The sequence below is a fragment of the Varanus komodoensis genome, unplaced genomic scaffold (assembly GCF_004798865.1).
Source record: "Varanus komodoensis strain SLA01 unplaced genomic scaffold, ASM479886v1 scaffold11, whole genome shotgun sequence".
Taxonomy (NCBI): Eukaryota; Metazoa; Chordata; class Lepidosauria; order Squamata; family Varanidae; genus Varanus; species Varanus komodoensis.
Genome location: NW_025335317.1, coordinates 33,912,597 through 33,932,468, shown reverse-complemented (window position 1 = coordinate 33,932,468; position 19,872 = coordinate 33,912,597). Strand labels below are relative to the sequence as shown.

The 19,872-nt window shown below is 50.6% G+C and overlaps 1 protein-coding gene across 4 annotated transcripts in view; it reads left to right on the top strand.

Moving 5' to 3' along the window:
* The first annotated feature begins 20 nt into the window (after positions 1-20).
* Positions 21-19,872, top strand: part of SPATA20 (spermatogenesis associated 20) — a 40,648-nt gene continuing 20,796 nt past the window's right edge. The window contains exons 1-13 of one of the 4 annotated variants that reach the window (XM_044419991.1): positions 288-455; positions 1,410-1,556; positions 4,829-4,966; positions 6,524-6,588; positions 7,928-8,082; positions 8,184-8,327; positions 9,243-9,444; positions 9,536-9,666; positions 10,204-10,308; positions 14,179-14,253; positions 15,601-15,813; positions 17,002-17,194; positions 18,206-18,374. In XM_044419991.1, the coding sequence (XP_044275926.1) occupies positions 4,857-4,966; positions 6,524-6,588; positions 7,928-8,082; positions 8,184-8,327; positions 9,243-9,444; positions 9,536-9,666; positions 10,204-10,308; positions 14,179-14,253; positions 15,601-15,813; positions 17,002-17,194; positions 18,206-18,374 (1,562 nt within the window). In that variant the 5' untranslated portion in view covers positions 288-455; positions 1,410-1,556; positions 4,829-4,856. Of the gene's footprint in view, positions 128-287; positions 456-1,409; positions 1,557-4,828; positions 4,967-6,523; positions 6,589-7,927; positions 8,083-8,183; positions 8,328-9,242; positions 9,445-9,535; positions 9,667-10,203; positions 10,309-14,178; positions 14,254-15,600; positions 15,814-17,001; positions 17,195-18,205; positions 18,375-19,872 lie in introns of those variants that run through there. The other 3 variants (XM_044419988.1, XM_044419990.1, XM_044419989.1) reach the window with 3 other exon arrangements.

Below are 19,872 nucleotides of genomic sequence, written 5' to 3'. Positions count from 1 at the left end.
GCACCGCCCCGCGGCGTTGACGGCCGGCGGCGGCGATGCTCCCCGCCCCCGTCGCGGTGCTGCGCCGCGCGGGATGCCGCCTGCTGCTCCGCCCGCTCGGCCCGGTCCGGCCCCCCTGGGCTCGCAGGTACACGAGGCCGCGCTGCCTCCGCTTCCCCGCCCGGCCGCCGGGAGCCCGGAACGGCGGGCCTCTGCGACTGCGGGGCCAGGCGGGTCACGTGCCGGCGGTGTTTACATGCGGGCGAGGCAGGGCGAGCGAGGGCTTGCCGCAGAGGGGAGCGAGGCCGCCGGGCCCCGCGGCGTTGCGCTGGCGTGCCCGCCTTGCTTCCCTGCCGCTCATCGGCACAGGTGTGCCATCGGTCGCTTCCCGAAGGAAGATCCCGTCCTCGGCCTGCTTCTAGTGGAAACGGAAACGGGTTGGTTGCCTCCTGCCCGAACGGGCCCTGTGGCGACAGGTTTGCGCCGGGGGACTGGATTTTTCTGCTTCAGCTAGTCCTCAGTGCGACGTGGTTTCACTTTGATCCGTAGGGTCGCAATCCTATGCCTAGAAAGAAAAATGGTCGCATGCTCCCTTCTGGGAACTATAGGGGTTGCTTTCCAGATTTAGCATACATAGGACTGCACTCTAAAGTAGCCTTCTGCAATCGAGTACACAGACAGGATGCAGTGGAGATGATGGGAGTGGTAGTCCAACCCATCTGGAGGGCATTAGATTGGAGAGGGTTGATCTAACTGAATGCCACCCCCAAGAAGCAAGGAAAAAAAAAAGTAAATGAAGCCACCTTGGCCAGAAGGAAAGTTCCAAAATCCACAAGTTCTTGCCCCTCTGCACCCCTCCAAACTTCACTTATTCACAGGCCCCCTTGCTTTAATGCATGGAGCTAGGCAATTCAGCTGTAATGTTTATCACATTAGCTTTTCTCCCCTTTAGTGTTTCTGCTGTTAATCCTTCTGCCCATTTTCTGTTGTTTGCTCTGCTCTAATGCAGGACTGTGCAGTCTGTTTATTCAACTTTAGAGAGAAAACTTTGGCTTATCATGTTACTGACAGTTGTTACATTTCATTGCATCCTTAGTAGCGTGTTCAGGATTCCTGCTGTTCCTCCATGTTTCCCTTGCTTTTTTCAGAGTGCCTGTAAGTGATGCCTTCATCTTGTGCCATACGAATGGCCTTGTTAGGCTGGTCCAAGATTCATGTCATTTGCATTAGCCCAAAATAGGGTGGCTAGACTGTTAACTGGGACTGGCCAACGTGATCGTATTTTGCCAATAATTCTCTGCTCTGGCTGCCAGTCTGTTTCTGGGCCCAGAGGAAAGCGCTGGTTTTATCCTTTAAGAGCCTTGACAGTATTTAGGGACAAGGTTACTTGATGTAATATCTCCTCCCATATTTTTATTCTTTGATATTAGGAGCATCATCCAAGGTGCTCTTGGGATGCTCCTGCCAGATGAAATGAAGTAGGTGGCACAAGAGAGATGGTCTGAAGTTGTGCGCTCTGTGTATGGAACACCTTCTCCACAGTGGCTCACCTAGCACACACATTTGTATCTTTTCAGGTCTGTTCACATCTCTTTTATTCTGGACAGGAGGGGGTTTTTTTTTTGGTCCTAATTTGGTATTTTACATTTTTTATGTATTGTGCACCACCCAGAGAATGTTGGCTATTGGGCTGCTTATGTATGATAAATAAATTCTACTTTGAATCATCTTTTTCCCCATCAAGGAAAAAAAAAATCTCACACATATTTACTCCAAAGTCAGCCCTGCTGATTTCAATAGGACATTCAACCCAAATTTATGATGCATTTGATTTTTCAATTTAGTAAATTGCTTAGAAATATTTTTTATATATGGTAAGTGATGGATTAAATGCGTTAATTTAATAATAATAACTGCATGTACCAGTCATAGTGGCATCCACTCTTATATGTCGTAGATGTACAAAAGTTAAAAGTGACTAGTTATGGAAAACTAATAGTATGTGATCAACATTTTTGTATAGCTCAGAGCCCCACAGGGGATCCCTCTGATAAGCCAACATTTCTTTATGGTTTTTGTTTTACTATTCTACATCTGATAGGGTTGAGACTGATAACATTTAAAATAAGACAAATCAATATAGCAGCCTCACAGATTACGTGTGATTGAAAAGGCTATTTTTTGTGCATGAACACACGACAGGAAGTTTTCCCAATCCTGGTTTTCTGTCACACGTTCGGATAAAATCTTGCATTTGTCAATTACACAAGTTACCCCTTTTGGTAAAACATTTGACAACTAAAACAAGAGCTGCGTAGCAACCTGAAGAGCCAGCGAAGCAGAGCTGGCGCTTCTCCAAAGTGGTCCTTGTGCCACCTTCTGCTTGGAATGTGAGTTCTGATTGGTAGAGACGAACCGCATCCCGGAATGTGGGTGGAGTCAGCATCATTTTGAAAATCCACAGCTCACGGGTAGGGTCGTTGGTATGGCTGCAACAGCCAGTGGACTTTAGGGAGGAGACACGAGGGGTTGGCCGATCCCAGTTTTAAATACCAGAGAGCTGTAAGGGGTCTTCTGCTTGACTGTGCTTGACTGAACGATGGTTGTTCCAAAATAAGCCGTTTAGCTTAGGTGAAGCTTTGATGCATAGAAATAATGGATATCTAGATAAAAGGGGCAGTAGGAAGAGTTAAAGAGAAGGCAGCTTGAGTTTATCTTCCAATTCTGTGGAGGGCCTTCTCTGTGTGCAGGTTTGGTTGACTGCAGAACATTCCTTCTCCCTAGGCCTCAACTGTAGATTCAAGAACTGAACCCCACATTTGTGGGCTTTCCACATCCCTTCCTAATTCCTTGTTATCACGTATGCACATGATTGTGAGCCATTCAGCAGGGGCTGTTTATCTTTTAATTTCTGCATAATGTTTAAAAATTTGGCCCTTAATAAATAACGATAAGTAACAGTGAGAAGTGCAACAGTAGATTAAACAATGCCTGGGTAGGATTGTGAACAGGATGGATACATTATATGGACACTTAATAAGCCAGAGATAGTGATTAACGGTTTAAAATGTATGTTAATGAAAGGACTGCAAATGATCAGGAGGTTGTGCTTGGAAGTAAGAAATGTATGTGTGGATGATAGTACAAATTAAGGTGGATATTACAGACATATCCGCAGGAGGAAGGACATATTGTTGAAGGTTGCACATATGTTATCTTCATAATGATGTTTAAAATTAGTTCCAGTGGTACCCTGCAGTTTTGACATGGTAATGTAATGTTCCAGATTATCATGTTCCTTATCTTTTATTTATTCCTTACTCTATATCCTTTGTTAGAAAGGCACTCAGAGCAGCTTACAGTAAAGTAGGCCAAAATATGAGCAAAACAATAAAACATGATAATAAAACAAGAAGAAAGAAAAAGAAACAACAGCACAAAACATAAAAGCAATTGGCTCCAGTAAAACAGTCAGGTTATAAAAGCCTTCCTAAAAAAGAAGAATCATAATGCTGTCATTGGCAATAACATTTGTAGTTTAAAATTCTAACTTCCTTTCTTGATATTTTGCATGTGACGTAAATAGTCGGGGTTGTATCCAGTCCTGGTCATCTGCCAGTGAAATGGAGACTGTGGGTGAGAGAGATTTTAGAGTCCTGCCCCTTGCAATCTGCCCCAGAAGACCGGGGAAAACTTCTGGACCAGATTTGCAAGGCCTGTGTGTGTTTGTGTAGCGCTTTGCAAGGGGAGGGGAACAAGGGGAAGTTCCAGGGAAAGTGGCAGTCTGTAGTGTTAGTCTACATCCCACATCGTCGGTGATCAGGTGTCCTCCTAGCTCATATTCTGTATAGTAATTGATATATAAATAGTTCTACAGACTTGACCTTCTAGGACTTTGTCCCCCAAAACTCTAAAGAGTTCCCAAATTTCAGCCTCCTCCTTTTTTTTTATGTTTTCTATGCTATAAACTAAAATGTGCCAGGGGCGCAAAATTTCCCCTGAATCTCCATATGAATAGTTATGTGGAACACTTTCATGGGTCCAAGCAATAGGCCCTGAAAAAGAAAAGAAAGTTCAATATAGAACTTTTAAAGACAAGATTCTTAGCAGGAAAATTGCGAACAAATAGAATTAAAATCTGTGGAGGGAAAGCTTTGCTATGATTTTTAAAACAAAGTAACAGTGAGAAGGCCAAACCATTGTTATAAAGAGAAAAGGTCAATGGGCCAAGCTTAGTTATGCAGGTTTTCTTGTTCTTCATAGCCTTTGGAAGTATTAAACCTTAAATTACGTGTACTTGTTGAAACCTCAAAGCCATTGTTAAGTTGAATGAAACCTCCTTCAGATGCTTTTCATATGAGGCACTTTTGTCTGGGGTCGAAAATGGCCCTAAATGCAACTAATGTTAGGGTCTTTTTTAGTGGACACAGGATGCCAACATATCTAGAAACTTTTGAGTGGTATATTGTGTGAATCTCAAGAGTCTGAGGCCCTGAACTCTCAGCGGGGCAGAGCTCCTGCGTAACGAGAAGGCTTGTTTCTATAAGCCCACCCAGGATGTTCCTCTCCAAGGAAGCCCCTGGTCCTGGATCACTGTACAGAACATAGCTCAGGTCTGTCAACAGCCCCCCCCCCCCGGTTTAGCTCAGCACGTCCATTTCCTTACTTGCCATCCTGGGCCTGCTTCATTTGTGAAACAGTGAACAGCAGTGTTTGCTCAGCAGCACACATTGGGGGTTGTTCTCAGCTGATCTCTCAGGGATGCGTGTGCTGGAACTAATCCAGATCTTAGTGCTTAGGAGATGAGCCAAGCTAACAGCCTTCTGTCTGTCTGTGTTCCCTGCTGTAGAACCATATTTCTGAGAACAGCCTTAGCCATGGCCACAGGAGGGAAGGGCGGCCACTCCAGCGGTGCTCTCTACACCAACCGCTTGATTCACGAGAAGTCTCCTTACCTCCTCCAGCATGCCCACAATCCCGTCGACTGGTAAGCGCAGCTTTCATTTACTAGGCAGCAGAGTGGGGCAGGATGACTGGGCTGGGGAGAAGCGTTGGAGGTTCATTGGCATGCTTCTTGAGGAAATGCAGCTTTTCCTCTACCAGCCAGGTCTCCCATTCTCTTAAACAACTCCAGCTGTTCTTTCTTCTGGCCTCAGATGCGCTTCTGTAATACTTACATGACATTTTCTCAGGAAAGGCGCCCCCCCGCCCACTCTTTTCCTGCTCTGGGATGGTAGCATTTTTATTGAGATAGGGCTTCAATGTGCAATTAACTGATGTTTTAATTGTCTTTTATGCTGCTTAATTTTTTTTGTTTTGTTTTACAACATGACAGTACTGACACAACTAGGGGGAATGCATATCATGTAATATCTATAGTTCATTAATATCTCTTTTGATACAGGGAGAAGAAAAAAAGAAATCATAGGGAAGTGGGGAAGGGTTAACATTTCCATTTTGAATATATATGCTAATATAAGCTAAACAAACTAGATAAGAGTCTGTATGACCTTGAGTGCTGTAGGAGATGTGCACAAATTATAGCAAGGTCTCCAGTCCACTGAGCGAGAGGTTGTGAGTGCTTTTCCTTCCAAGTTAGGTATGTAAGTTCCTTAGCAATTGTAAAGGCACCCAGTATACACTTTTGCTGTCTTTGATGCATGCCATTCAAAGTTACGCTTCCTGTCATTCCTGTATTCTAAAACGATGATCGTATAGTCATTTATCATGTACTATTTTGCTTACGTGGCTTTATTGCAGAAATGAAATGAGCAGATACATAAATAGCATGCAAGTAATTATTGAAGGAGTTTGGGGCATTGACGATGAGTTCGGGGCATCGATTCACTCCATATCCTGAGCTTAAAATGCTGGTATATGATAGACCCCAAGAGGGGAAGCAGGTCTGTGTTTTCTTTCAAAAGACTGATTCTCTCTCAGTGTTCCTTGGACTTGTGCTGGCCACACTGGCTGCCTCTGAGGTCACAGTGAGAGTCCTGCAACCTGCCATTTCCCAGCCAGACCCTCCAAGAGAGCTTGTGGAACAGAGCTGGGATGTTCAACACTGGGAAAGCTATTTCTAAATTGTGGTAGCTCTCAAGGGATTAAAATCAACAGCAACGATAGTAGTCCTGACTTCTCATTATGTGCACTCTGCTCCTAGCCTGTGTCGATGGAGCATCACACCTGCACACCAGCCCCACACATGCGCAGGCTAGCAGGTCACCCCGGGGAGTCGCTGTAGCGTCTGCCCAGCTCTTGCAAAGGGTCCTCTTCCCCACACAAATGGCTCGTGGTCTTGGCTGGAGTCAGGTGTGTTCCACCATCCTGGGGGGCTGTCCTGGCAGTGTTCCTGTCTGAGCGGGAGCGTGGCTCTCCACATCTGGGCTTGGGTGGGTCGTGCACGTCTTCTGTGGGCAGGTGCTCTCTAAAAGTCCCTGGCATATCGTGAAGAAGGGTCGGCGCTCTGCTTGAAGCCGGCTGTCTGCATTCAGCACAGGCAGGATGAACAGGGTGAGCCATTCTTCCTTTGTCTTCTTCTCAGGTACCCATGGGGCCAGGAAGCCTTTGATAAGGCAAGGAGAGAGGATAAACTGATATTTCTATCAGGTATCTGAAGAACAGCTCCTCCACATGCTGCTACATGTGCATGTTTACAGCAGATGCATGGTATCGATGTGGTATCCAAAGGAATGGATCCAGTGTTTGCTTGAGTGGGAGGCTGCCTGTGCAGTAGGGCTTGTGCAACCTGGCTCTTCTCCCCTGCTGCAGCCCTCTGCCCCATCCGCTCCAAAGAGTCCCCCAACCCTTTGGGGAAGATTTGGGGGAAATGTGGGGGACTGCAAAGGGAGAGAAAATCCATACCACCACCTGCCTGCCTTCTGCATGCGGGATGGTGCCACTGGCTGCAAGACTGTGCTGCATCTTTGTTTGAAAGGTGCTTCAGTCCAAGAGGATGCTTGGAATAAATATGATCCATATTAGGTCCTTGTTTACTGGGCACTAGCCTCTTTTCACCTTGCAGCCTTCTGGAGGAAGAAAGGGCAAGTTGCACCTTCTTGTCTCTCCTTCTGGAATGTTCTTATGCTACTGCATGAATGTGTGTGGCAAGGTGTTTACCTGTAAGCAAACAACCATGTCAGGATCATGCATCGGATTGCCTCTGAAGGGGGCTCCTTTATCAGAAGCAGAACTGCTGTCTGAAAAGGGCTGTGCTTCTTGTTTGGGGGAGGTAAGAACATTAGGGGAGCCCTGATGAATTCGACCATCCATCTAGTCCCGCATTCTGTTCACCCAGTGACCTGCAGGCTGCCCATGGGAAACCCACACACAGATGGGCGTTGAGAGTTGGACAGGGATGCAGGCTGCAAGAATGTTGGGTGTCTTGCATTTCTTTTTAATTAAACATGCTTTCATAATTCTGTCCCATGGATGTGCAGTGGATTAGAATCCAAAATAGCTTCTCATTCTTGTTGTTCTTTTATAAGCAGACACTGGGATCCATGGCCAGTGCTTCACCAAAGAGACACCATGAAAGATCCTCAGTCAAATTTCAAGGGCTTACCCAACTCATTTTGACTGATATGCTAGTTATTTGATCCCAGAAATAATCTTGCCACGGTCTTCCACAATTGCATTTATCTGTGGTTTGGACCTTCTGTGTAGTTTGCCAGCAACATTTATTCATGAAGAACTCTCTCTCTCCCCCCCGTCCCCCCCCCCCGTGTGTGTGTTTGTGGTGTGTGCATGCCACACACCATACACACATTCCTCACCCTGTTTTGCTGATCCCCATAAAGTATATATCCAGAGAGGGAGGTCATGGTGGGTTTTCTTCTGGGGTTCCCCATCTTCATCCTATTCTTTTGGATAAAAAATAATCTGTGAAGGTTGCATCTCCCTTGCCTAGTTTGTCCGTGGGGCTTTAATGGACAGTGTTTGTTTGCAGTGGGCTATTCGACCTGCCATTGGTGCCATGTGATGGAGCAGGAATCCTTCCAGAATGAAGAAATCGGTCAGATCCTGAATGACAACTTTGTCTGCATCAAGGTGGATCGTGAGGAGCGGCCAGATGTTGACAAAGTTTACATGACTTTTGTCCAGGTGGGGAGTTGGAACATGGCCCTGGCAGAACAGTTTGGAGAAAATTCTCCTCTGTGTGGATTTTGAGGAGAATCTGACAGGTCCTGTCACTTTTTCTGTAGGCGACCAGCAGTGGAGGCGGCTGGCCAATGAGCGTGTGGCTGACCCCTGATCTCAAGCCATTTGTAGGTGGGACCTATTTCCCCCCAGAGGATGGGATTTACCAAGTTGGATTTCGGACCGTTCTACTCCGCATCCTAGAGCAGGTACGGGGTTCAATATCCAGGATTATGTGATAGGCTGAGATTCCCACTGGACCAATACACCAGGGATCAAACCAAGTACCTTCTTGTGTCCGCCCTTACCTTTTATTTTGAAAGAAATATGAACTAATTTGGACATTCAGGTTTGGGACAGTGTGAATTAGGGAGAGACTAACTGTAGCATAATGAACAGGGAATTGTAATGTCACATGTGGTGCCACAGCAATAGGAATTTTGGGGGTAAAAATGATTCGCAATGTTCCCCTTCGTCTGTTTTTCGTCCTGGTGTCCCCCCCTGGGAGCACCTGGGAGCCCAGTGTGAATTCACACTATGTCCATGTTTTTTGGCTGTAGAACGGGTCTGCTGACCTTCCAGGCCCCGTGCTGATCTCAGGGCTGTGTGGGAGCTGCTGGGAGTGTTTTCTGGGAACAGCCAGGCAGAGGGCTCCCACCGCTGGCTGTCGCTCTGCTATCCTCTTCTCCATCATGGGCTTTTCACTTAGTGCAAAGAGGGAAGAAGTGGTGGGAAAAGGCAGGAAGTTTGTGGGGAGAGACATTGTCACTTGGAGCCCTTGTAAAAGTTCATGAGTGAGGCAGGCTGATGGCACGAGAAGAACCTCATCTGAAAGTATCGTCCCTGTGGTAATAGTAGCAGCAGTGGCTGGAATATCTGAGAGCCACTCGCTGGCTTGGGTCCCATTTTTGGATTCATATGTGGGAGGAAACCCTCTTCATGCTAAACCAGTGACCTTTTCTGAAGCATCCTAGCATGTTTTGCTTTGAATTCTGAAAGCTCCCTCAAAGCTCTGGGTGGGCCATTGGAATGCCCTTTTCTTTTAGGAGACCAAAAAGGATGTGGCAAAAGGCATAAGTGATTAAGAGTAACACTGTGACTTAGATGTCTTCTCCTTCTACCAGTGGAAACGGAATAAAACGGGTCTTTTGGAAAACAGCGAGAAAATCTTGTCTGCATTGTTAGCCAGGACGGATGTTGGTGCTCGAGGGGAAGAAGCCCCTCCATCTTCAAAGGAGGTGATGAGCAGGTGTTTCCAGCAGTTGTCAGAGTCTTATGATGAAGAATATGGTGGATTCTCTGAGTCTCCCAAATTCCCTACTCCAGGTTAGTCCAAGGTGGTCTCGTCAAGTCATTGCAGTGGAAGAGATGGGCAACTGATCTGGAATTGTTCTTTCGCTGTGTTCTTCTCTTGCAGTCAATCTCAGTTTCCTCTTCTCCTACTGGGCTCTTCATCGCTCAGCACCTGAAGGAGTTCGAGCACTTCAGATGGCACTACATACCCTCAAGATGATGGCATACGGTGGGATTCACGATCATATTGCCCAGGTAAGAAGGAACCAAACTTTGCACAGGCAGTTTCATCCAAAACATTTGTTTGGGACCTGCTATCTGGTCTCAGTTCCTGTACCCACCAGTTCCACCCCCTGCAAACATTAGTTTGTGACTCTTTTTCCCTTTGCCTTCCATTTTCAGAAGGTAAGAAAAGGAAAGCCAACCAATATATTGTTGTCCCGGAAGTATAGAAATGTTAACTGTATGTGTGAGCATTGCATTTTTAGAACGTCTAAGCTACATCAGAAGAAGAGATTCTTGAACAGCTTACAGACACTTTGTTGGATTAGCTCAGGGGTGGGCAACCCTCTTGCCCCTAAGAGTTGCCAGGTGCTTGCTGGCAGGTGTGGCCTGAGCCTCCACAGCATCTCCTCCCCCCACGGGTCCAACAAAAGATATTTTAATCTATTTTATCTGTCTCAGTGCACAGAGATAGTCAATCATGCAGTCGAAAATCAGGTGCAGGAGACCTAACTAGACTTTCAGCCAAGCAGAAACGATGTGGCACTTGCTTCTCCCCCTCTCCTGCAGGGGTTCCATCGCTACTCCACAGACCAGCGCTGGCATGTCCCTCACTTTGAAAAGATGCTGTATGATCAAGGGCAGCTGGCGGCCGCCTACGCCAAGGCCTATCAGGTATTCTCTCTGCTCGGTATCCTTCAGCCCGAGTTACACCGCAAAAGAACCGCGGGGCCTGGTGTGGCAGCCTGGGGAGACACTGGGGGGATTTCCGCTGTGGTGGGGAGCTGTGTTGTAACCACCTTCCACGCGTCTGCCTGGCGGGTCTCAGATAGACCAGGGAGGGGAAGTGTCAGGGTTCCCCAAGGCAAATAATACAGCCCTTCTTTTCCTGTGAATTCCCTGAACGTGGTTCGCTTTCCCCGTGTCTGGAAGTGGTCAGGCAGGTGTGCGGTGGTGGTGGTGGGGGCTCAGGCGGCTGCATCTGCGGACCATCTCTGTAGCAGCCTTGGAAGGCCAGAGCAAGGCCGAGGAGCCAGGGCCTGGGGTGGGGAGGGAGAAGTGCACCTGCCTCCCCATCTGGATCCTCCCGCTCAGCCCACAGCTTGAAAAAGGAGCTCTCATTGCCAGCTGGCCGAGAGAGGAGTTGACCCTCTTTAACCTCCTATTTTCCACTTGTCGCTGAGATGGCACCAAGGTAAGTGTGAATGGTTAGGTGAACGGAGGTGAGAGGCGACGCTATTACAGATGAGCACTTAGCCTCTCGAGCTCACTGCTCGAGTCCAGACCACGTGCTTGCAGGCACAGGGGAGGAGCGGGGCTGCAGGCTCTTTTCTGTGCTGCTCCTGGGCCACCTGTGGCAACCGAGGAAAATGGTGGCACAGTGTGCGAGGCTTCCTTCCTCCTCCTCCTCCCCGCAGTTCTTTTCAGCAGCCATGTGGCACCTCAGGAGTGTGAGGAAAACCGAGAGCAACACATAGGCCTTGTGCCATGTTGTGTGTCGTATGGAGAAGCTGGCAAGTGCAGAGCCTTGCTCGGCGGGGAGAGAGACGCGGAGCGGTTTGTTGGAGCAGAGGCTGCTGTGGTGGGTGTGCTCTGCCTTGGAGGGCATCCCCCCAGGACTGCTGCCAAAGCCGCCTTCCCTGGGCCAAGGCAGCTTAGAGGGCCTGCCTCTCCCAACTTCGCTCCTCACTCAGCGCCTCCCAGTGCCCTGAGCATCTCTGACTGCCACCGTGCAGTTCTTGCACAGCAGGGGCACCTGTGAGTGCTTCGGAGAGGGTGGGCCGCAGGGCAGGGAGATTTCGTTTCTGTTTCATCCAAAGGTGAACATAGAAACGAGGGAGTCAGAAGGGGCCTCCCGGGCCATCTCATCTGACCCCCGGCTCCAGCCGGCTCCGCTCACAACATGCCTGCCATGTGCATGTCCAGCCTATCCTTGAACACCCCCACCAATGAGGCCTCAACGACCTCCCGTGGAAGCCCATTCCACACCCTCGGGGTCCTAACGGTCAGGAAGTGCTTCCTGGCATCCAAATGGAACCTTGTTTCCCTGAGCTTGGCTCCATTGGAGCGCGTTCTGCCCTCCTCTGCAGGGGAGAACAGGTCTCTTCCCACCTCCGTATGACATCCCCTCACATACCTGTATGTCGCCAACAGATCCCCTCTGAGTCTCCTCCAGGCTGAAGAGACCCAGTTCCCTCAGTCTCGCCTCGTATCCTATCCCCTGCAAACCGGCCACCAACCTTGTGGCCCTGCGCTGCACCAACTTTAACCTGAATTGACTCCAGCCAGTGAAACTGCCTTAAATGGTGTCGCCCACCTTTCCCATCATGGCCGGGAGCCTTTGGAGGCTTTGGAGGCTTCAGGGGAGGAAGGACAGCCTTTCCCCTGACAGCTGCTCTGCGCAGCACAGGTTGCTCGCTTGTGTCTCTGCGGCTCTCTTGCTTCATTCATGACCACTGGAGTAATTTAAGAGCTTAAAAAATAATAACGGAGCTGCGCTGTGGAGCTTTTGAAAAGTCTGGAGACGGTTTAAAATGATGTTTTAAAGTTGGGCCAAGCTAAAAAGTATCTGGACTGTGTGGTGGCAATGGCAGAGCTTCAGAGTTTTTTGAAGAAATGCAGCTGCTGTATAACCAGATCCTGCAGCACCAACATTATAAGCGATTCCTGCTAATATGGGCTCTGCGACATGCCTGTTGAAGGTAGGGGTGCACCAGTGTTGTGAGTTGGCCGTCCCTAATTGAAACGGAAGAGGTGATGACCTTTCGTTACTGTCCTGCCTCCCTGGACTTATGTTAGAGGTGCTGAATCCCAGCCCAAGGGCCAAATCAGGCTGTCCAGGAGTCCCAAGTCAGCTAATCCTTGGGTGGCCCTTCTCCCGGCCTGGCCTCCTGGTGCCTGACTACCAATCACTTGCTGCTTTTCTAGCTTTTGCCTCCCCCACATTCTTTAAAACACTCTCTCCTGATATCAAAATCCCCCTCCTAAAGCTTAATTACTGACAATAAGAGCTTTAATCCAAAATAGGCTTGGTTTTTGTTTTTGTTTTCTCGCTCCTCATTTGCCTTCCACCTCCCCCACACTGGAATGAGCCCCCCAAGATTCCTCCAAAATTGTATTTGCTGCCCACCTGAACAGAGAAGGGCACAAGGCTACTGGCTTTTACCGTACTGCATGAATCCCTTCAGTGGCGGCCTGTGCCTGCCTCCAGTCCTCCTTCGTTTCTGTGGAAGGCAGGGCCTTCCCTGCCGCTCCCCTGCAAAGCACCTTCCTCAAAGCGTTCTGGTTTCTTCCACTGAAACCCTCCAGGGAGCTGTGGATAATTTTATTTCCCCGGGCTGTGTGGGGGCTAGGAATCGAGGCAGGCCTTGCTTTCTTTTGGACTCCCTGTTGCAGCCGTGTTCTCATGAGCTGCTTTGTTCTCCTCTGTCCCCCCCCCCCCCACCAGTGCAAAACGGTGTGTGCCTGAGTTTGGGTGCCAGTTGCTTGGAAGGCCCTTTTGAGGCAGAAGGCACATCCGGGGGATAAACGCCCGGGCAGAAACTAAGAGATCCCTCTCAGCGAGCGTCACAGCTAAGAGGGAGGAGCGTTGTTACGATGAGCGGCCATTCTTCTTTCCAACCCTCGTCTGAATTGCCAGTGCCAGGCTCCCAGGATGCAGTCCAAGGACCGGCACAGACTGGAGCAGTGCGGGAAGGGAAGGGGAGTGGAGTGTCGCTTGTGGGCAGGATGCACACACGATAGGACACGAGATCCTGCGTGTGTCCCCCGGTTTCGGGACCCTCAACGGCTGCACCCATGTGGCTGCCGCTCGTTCCCGCACTGACAGTGGGAAATGTGATTGCCTCCAAGGCACGGGACCAAGGAGAGGAAGCATGTCCCTGCAACTGGCACCTGTCCATTATTCCCTGGGCAGTGTCAGCACGCGGGGGGCTGAATGACCCGGGCGTGAACCGTCCTGGTGCTCCGCCGTTCCATTTTGGGGCACGCAAGGCATGTGACGACGTAAATTGAAGCCACAGCTAGGCCCTGTCGGCTCCCATTCTGGGTTGCCAGCCTCGCACCGGCATCCTCCCTTCCTGCACCACAGACACATTCATTGGCCCCTTAAATCAGAAGCCCTCAAGACAACATTGGCTTCCTGCAGCTTAGAAATGCGTAGGCCTGGGGACAAAACAGCACAAAGATCAGTGCATGTGTGGGGAAAAGTTCAACTCTCTTCTCCACGTGTTTTCTCCTGCTCTTTTTCCCATGGGGAAAATGTGCAAGGGGGGGGGGATCATATATCTCCAAGGTTTCCCACCCTGCACCATTTTCTCCCAAGCTTCCAACGTCTGTTCTAGGATTCCCCAATCTGGTACCCTCCAGAGTCCAGATATTTTGGACTTGCTCTCCCATCTGCCCCATGTAGCATGGTTAGGAGTCAGGAAGTTGTAATCTCAGTCAACCGGAGGCTGCCAAGTCGGGGAAGGATGGCCCGTTCCATTTTTCCTCTTCTGCTGTGCCGTCATCTTCGGAGTAAAATCCCCCTCGTGTCTTAAACAGATTTCTGGCGATGAATTATTTGCCGACGTTGCGGCAGACCTTCTGTGCTATGTCTCCCGGGACCTGAGTGACAAGGTAAGCCACCACCCCAAGTCCCCAAGTCTTGCTCGGCCGCCGTGAGGTGAAGGATGCCAAACCTCAGGCCTGGGGACTAGCTCCAGTTGGCTCCTTCCCCTGCCACTGAGGCTTTGGTGGCCCCCTGGCTCTTGCAGAATGTGCCCCTTTTGGAAAAGTTTGAAGTACTTCTAAGGATTGGTTATGGGCTTCAAGCTACCATATTTTGGTATTTGGGGACTGGCCCACTTTTCTTCTGGCTTCCCCCACCTCTGACACCCTAAGTGGAAATGTGGTGCTTAGACTCAGGCAGGTCCTGCGCACCTGCTTTACATCCTGGTTGGTCTATGAGTTGTCAGTTTCCAGCTGGCGAGGACGCACAGGAAGTCAGCTGGATCCTTGACTGTGCCTGTCTCCTTGGCTGGAAATAATATGACAGCAGCACCTCCTTCCACCAAGCAGCAAGTGCCTCTTCCTGTCACTCCTCCCCGTGCATTCAATATGGCACGGCAAAAGTCACAACTTGCGCACGTCTGCGCTGGAGCAAAGAAACTGAACTGGCTTTAAAGTTCAGCATCCATGAATGCTTTAAGGTACTTCAGAGATTTTACTGGCCGGGAGTACAGTTAGAACATGCAGCATAAAACGCGTTAACATTTTAAAATGTGAAAATGTGGTGCACCCTTTGCATGTAGGTACCTATAGAGTGAAGTGTACCTAAATGACTAGCACTTGCAACATTAAGAACGCCTCCCCAGCTATCTGAAACTTTGTCCAACTTCTTCAGTTTGATCTGATGGAGCTCGTGCTTTTTGCCACGCAGGCCTAGTCCCAGGTCTCACCTGCCCTTCTTTAGCAACTGGCATTTTCATGGGCTTTCCACATTTGGCAAAAATTAGTCTTGATCACAGTTACCACATACAAGATCAGCTCTCTGTCTTTATACGGCCATCTATTGTAAACATATGTCATTGGAATGATGATGGTGTGGAATAATTATGACCTCTCTTAGTAGTACTATTCTGTTTATGTATGAGGTATTCTATTTGCTATTTCTGTTTGCCTGACTTGGGGGGCATCTGAGACATGCGCACGACACAGAAACTGTTCTTTGTCCACTGTATGTTCCGTGGCCTTGGATCTGAGCAGACTTTTGAAGCTTTTCCTGGAATTTTTGAAATTGCTCCTTAAAGAAAAAGAAAAGGTTGGGTTGCAAGCTGGATTCCTTGCTGTGGGGCAGGAGTGCTACCCTCCAGCCTGGTTCCCAGCCAGGAGCCCTCTGTCTTGCTGACATCACCCTTTGCTGACGGAATGGGCCGGCGTCCTGGTGCTGAAGGGCATGCCTAACCGAGCTGCTTTCGTTTTCAGTCTGGGGGGTTTTACAGTGCAGAGGATGCAGATTCCTACCCCACTGTCCAGTCAGAAGAGAAGCAAGAAGGGGCGTTCTGTGTGTGGACCGCTGAGGAGATCCGGTGGCTCCTGCCAGACCCCATTGAAGGGATTCCAGAGAAAAAGACCATGGCAGATGTCTTCATGCATCACTTCGGCGTTAAGGAGGGTGGCAATGTGAATCCACTGAAGGTACAGCGGGGTGAGATGCGGCCGGGGTGGGGGAGCCGTGCCTCTCGTCGGCAAGGAAGTCACGGGCTCCGTCGGGGAGGTGCCTTCGATGTCTCTGCTTGGATTAGGGCTGCACTGCTTAGGCCCACTTCGGGGCCCTCCAGATGTGCCGGGCTGCAACTTGCAGCGCCCGCAGCCAGTCAGGTGGGAATCCTAGGTGGGACAGCTAGTAGGCATCCTGCTGGGGAAGGCTGCAGTGCTCCATCTGAGCACAACTGTGCTGAGAGGATGAGCGCACTGCCTGACTGCCAGGCGACTGCCTCCCGGAGAAGTTTACCAACGAAAACAGGACGGGCCTTTTAGAACTCTCCAGCTTACAAGCCACTTCCGGACCCGAATTTGTTTCACTCCAGGCAACACCCTGAGAATGTGTGAAGAGGCACGTTCCATTATGCAGGGGAGCCGAGGCTTTTGCTCACGGGAAAAGAGGACTTCCTGGCTCCAGTCAGAGCATTCTCCTATTTCTCCCCGCTGCTAACCCTGCTTCCATCTTTTACCCTGTGATCGGGCGTCCTGCCACGGCAAAGATAACATTAGCTTCACTTTAGATGAATAAGTCATTCATTAATCAAAACAACCAATAATGCCACAGACCTGTTAAAAGTTGCTTCTCCCTAGCCCTGCCCTGTCTTGGAACGCAAGCTCACCTGAGCATCTCTGCTTGCTTTGGCTCCAACCGCCAGGTGGGTTGCAGAAAAGACAGAAGGGCGAGGCTGCAGGCAGGCTGGTCATCAGGTCTCGGTTCAAGCTCCTACAAGCCTGCACTTTGACTCTTCGGCTTGCCCTGTCTTGATTCTCCTTGCTCCTGCCTGGTCTCTCTGCCCTTGGCATTCCACCAGATCCGGTTCTACCACCCACATCCAGGCTTGTCCCCTGGAGTGACACATAAGCTGGGAGGCAGATAGCCAGGCTTGAAGGTTAAATGGGGCTTGGAGGAAAATCCTCTTGCTTATCTGATCGTTTGAACAGAGGAAAGGGAAAAGACAATGGGTTTGGTTTTAGCACCAGTGCATTGCAGCTTGGGTTGTCGCAGCAAGCTGGGCCAGTGAGTGAGTCCAGGGTAGTCCAAATCACGGGCTCCTAGGAGGGGCCTAGAGAGGTGGTGGGCAACACTGGCCTACTTTCCTTCTGTGTTTTGTTTTGCTTCAGGACCCTCACAATGAGCTAAAGGGGAAAAACGTCCTGATCGTGCAGTATTCCCTGGAACTCACAGCTGCCCGGTTTGGGCTGGAGCTGGAACAGCTGAAGACGCTGCTCATTAAGAGCAGGGAGCGACTGTATAAGGCACGGGCCCTGCGGCCCCGGCCTCACCTGGACTCCAAGATGCTGGCCTCCTGGAACGGTGAGGCTTCTCTTGCGGGTCCCCTCGTGCCGAACTCTGCACTCTGTGCAGTGAGTGCATGTGTGGGACTCCGTGGGAGGCTGCCACATAGGCCTGGAGGCGGGTCAGGGTGGGCAAGGACAGCCGTGTAGCCCAGGCGGGCCCTTCCCTGACAGAGCTGTCAGAGGGAAATGACATCAGAATGGTTTCCCTGTTGCTGGAGGAACAGCCTCTGCCAGGACCAAGGTGCGCCACTGTTTTCTTCCTCATCCTCCTGCCCTTTATGTATTTTTCTGACTCTTGAAATACACTATTAGAGCAAAGCATTTTTTTTCCTCAAAGTGTTCCCTATTGCACCAGCAGGGGGCAGCAGCCCCTTTCTCCTGTTGTTCCTCACAGGCACTTTGGAGAGAATGCACCTTAACCTGTGCAGCTGAATGTCAGCTTGGTTTTCCCATTATATAAACACACGGGCTTGTCTGCCGCTACTGAGCGAGGACACCAAAGTGTGAAAAGCCTGGCCCTCTTGAGAATGCATTGCTTGGCAGATTGTTCTGGAATTTTTGGGAATTCTATCAGGAATGGTTGCAAGTGCCAGCTCCCCTTTAATAAATAGTGGGGGGAGGGGGTAGCATTTGTAGCCCATTGGGCTGTCCTTGGCTGAAGGCAAGCGATCCTTCCAGAAATGTAGTCACGGCTTCTACCATCCTGCCCCCAAGTTGTCGAGGAATAGTTCTGTGCCCGCCTTCTCTTTCCCTGGTGAAAAGTCTCCTCATCGGGGTAGGAGACTATGCCAGTGTGGGAGGTCCCCAGTGGCAAGGGATTCCGCCTCTCCTCGCCCTGCCTCTAGGGCGTTCCTGAGAGCTGTGCAGGATGCAGTCCTTTCTGTGGGGAGGGATGACCCAGTGCCGGCTGACTTGTCTCCTGTGTTGGCTGAACATTGAGAGAACGCAGCTTTTTCCTGAATGCTTCACGAATGTGAATCCCACAGAGCCCTGGCCAGCGCTTTCCCTCTCCCTCTCCCTCTCCTAGGCCTGATGATCTCCGGCTTTGCCCAGAGCGGAGCCATCTTGGGCAGGGAGGAGTACGTTGAGCGGGCTGCATGCGCGGCTCACTTCCTGCGGAACCACATGTTCAATGCCGACAGCGGGAAGCTGCTCAGGAGTTGCTACCGGGGCCAAGGCGACTCCGTGGAAAAGAGGTGAGCAGCCTGCCGGGCTGTGCAATGTGGGGGGGGGGGGAAGTGGGCTGGAGCTGGGGCAGGGCGGAGGGAGCGGTGGAGTGCTTGCTTCACGTGAGGGAGGTCCCAGTTCGGTCTCCATGGGAAGGTAGGAGGGGGCAGGAAAAGCCTTTTTCTGCCGACGTCCCGGGAGAGCTGCACCTAGCCAGGGTAGACAGGCACTGGGCTAGAATCTGGCCTAGGTGTTGGTAGCCTAAGGCTGGCAGGCCAGGTCTGGTTCCCCTGGAATCCTGGCTTCCTCTGTTCCTCAAAGGGCCAAGCCCCTTCTCGGGTGACCGCGGATTGCTTGGTGGCCTCCCAGCTTTTGTGCAGTTTTTCCTCTCGTTCCAAAAGATTGAAAAGCCTCTCTTAAAAGCTGTCGGCAAGGTTTGAGCTGAAAGACGCCGGTGCTTTTGGCCTTGCCCCTTCTTGCTTGTGGCTGTGCCACGCCTGAGATGTGGCCCCCGAGAGCTTTTCCCAAATGGAATTCAGTCCTTGGGCTGGAAGAGGCCCTGCTTCCCCAGCCAGGATCTTGCTGCAAGGTGGGCAGCTAGTTTGGCCTGGAAGGAGAGCAGCTTTCATGGTGCCCACAGAGAGGTGTGTGGCCCCACATTGCCCCCAGGGGAGCCACAGCCTTGCCATGTCTGGGCAGATGCAAAATGAAGCCAGGCACAGCAGCCAGCTGCATGCAGGGTGATAGCCTGTCCGTGGGCATCCTGTCACCCACACACAGCCGGCCGGCTGGCTGCGCATCTGGAGGAACATCTGCATTAAAAGTGAGGTCTGTACCGAAAGAGCCCATCACATGCACGCGCATGCGCAAACACACACGCACCTATTGCAGCGGGGCTGGGACCCTTTTAGCCGGAGGGCCAAATTCCATCCTGGAGAAGCTCTTGCTGGCTGTGTGCCCATGAAAGCTGGGTCCAGAGGCAAAAGGGACAGGGCCAAAAATGCCAGAGTGCTTGTTATTGCAACCAAGGCTTTCAACTTTTTAGAATGGGGTAGGGAGGAAAGCAAGCTATGCGAAACCCGGGGAACCACCAGACAGGTGCAAGGGGCTGAGGCCAGGCGAAGGGCATGTGCCCGGCTGGTGAACCCGGGCAGGCTGCCTCCAGGCCTGCAGCTTCGCACCTTTGCATTCCGGTTTACGCTACCGGAGTGGACACACGTGAGTGCACAGGCGCTGCAGTGGTGCCAGCCTTCACTGTCCCTATGAAGGGACAGCCCCTTGCACGAGGGAGGCTTCTGTATCTCCTGCTCTCCACGTCAGCCCAGTGGACGCTTCCTTGGCCCTGGCTGATTCTGCAGAGGTTAGTGGATGTCAGGCTTATGGCAGCAAACGCTTCAGAATCCCAGGCCAACCCTGGTCCTTGCCTAATTCCTTCTCAAAGTCAGCTCTTTGAACAAGCACAAATTAAGCTTGCGTCAACAACAATAAAGACAACCGGAAGAAGAAGCAGGGTGATTTTTCTGGCTG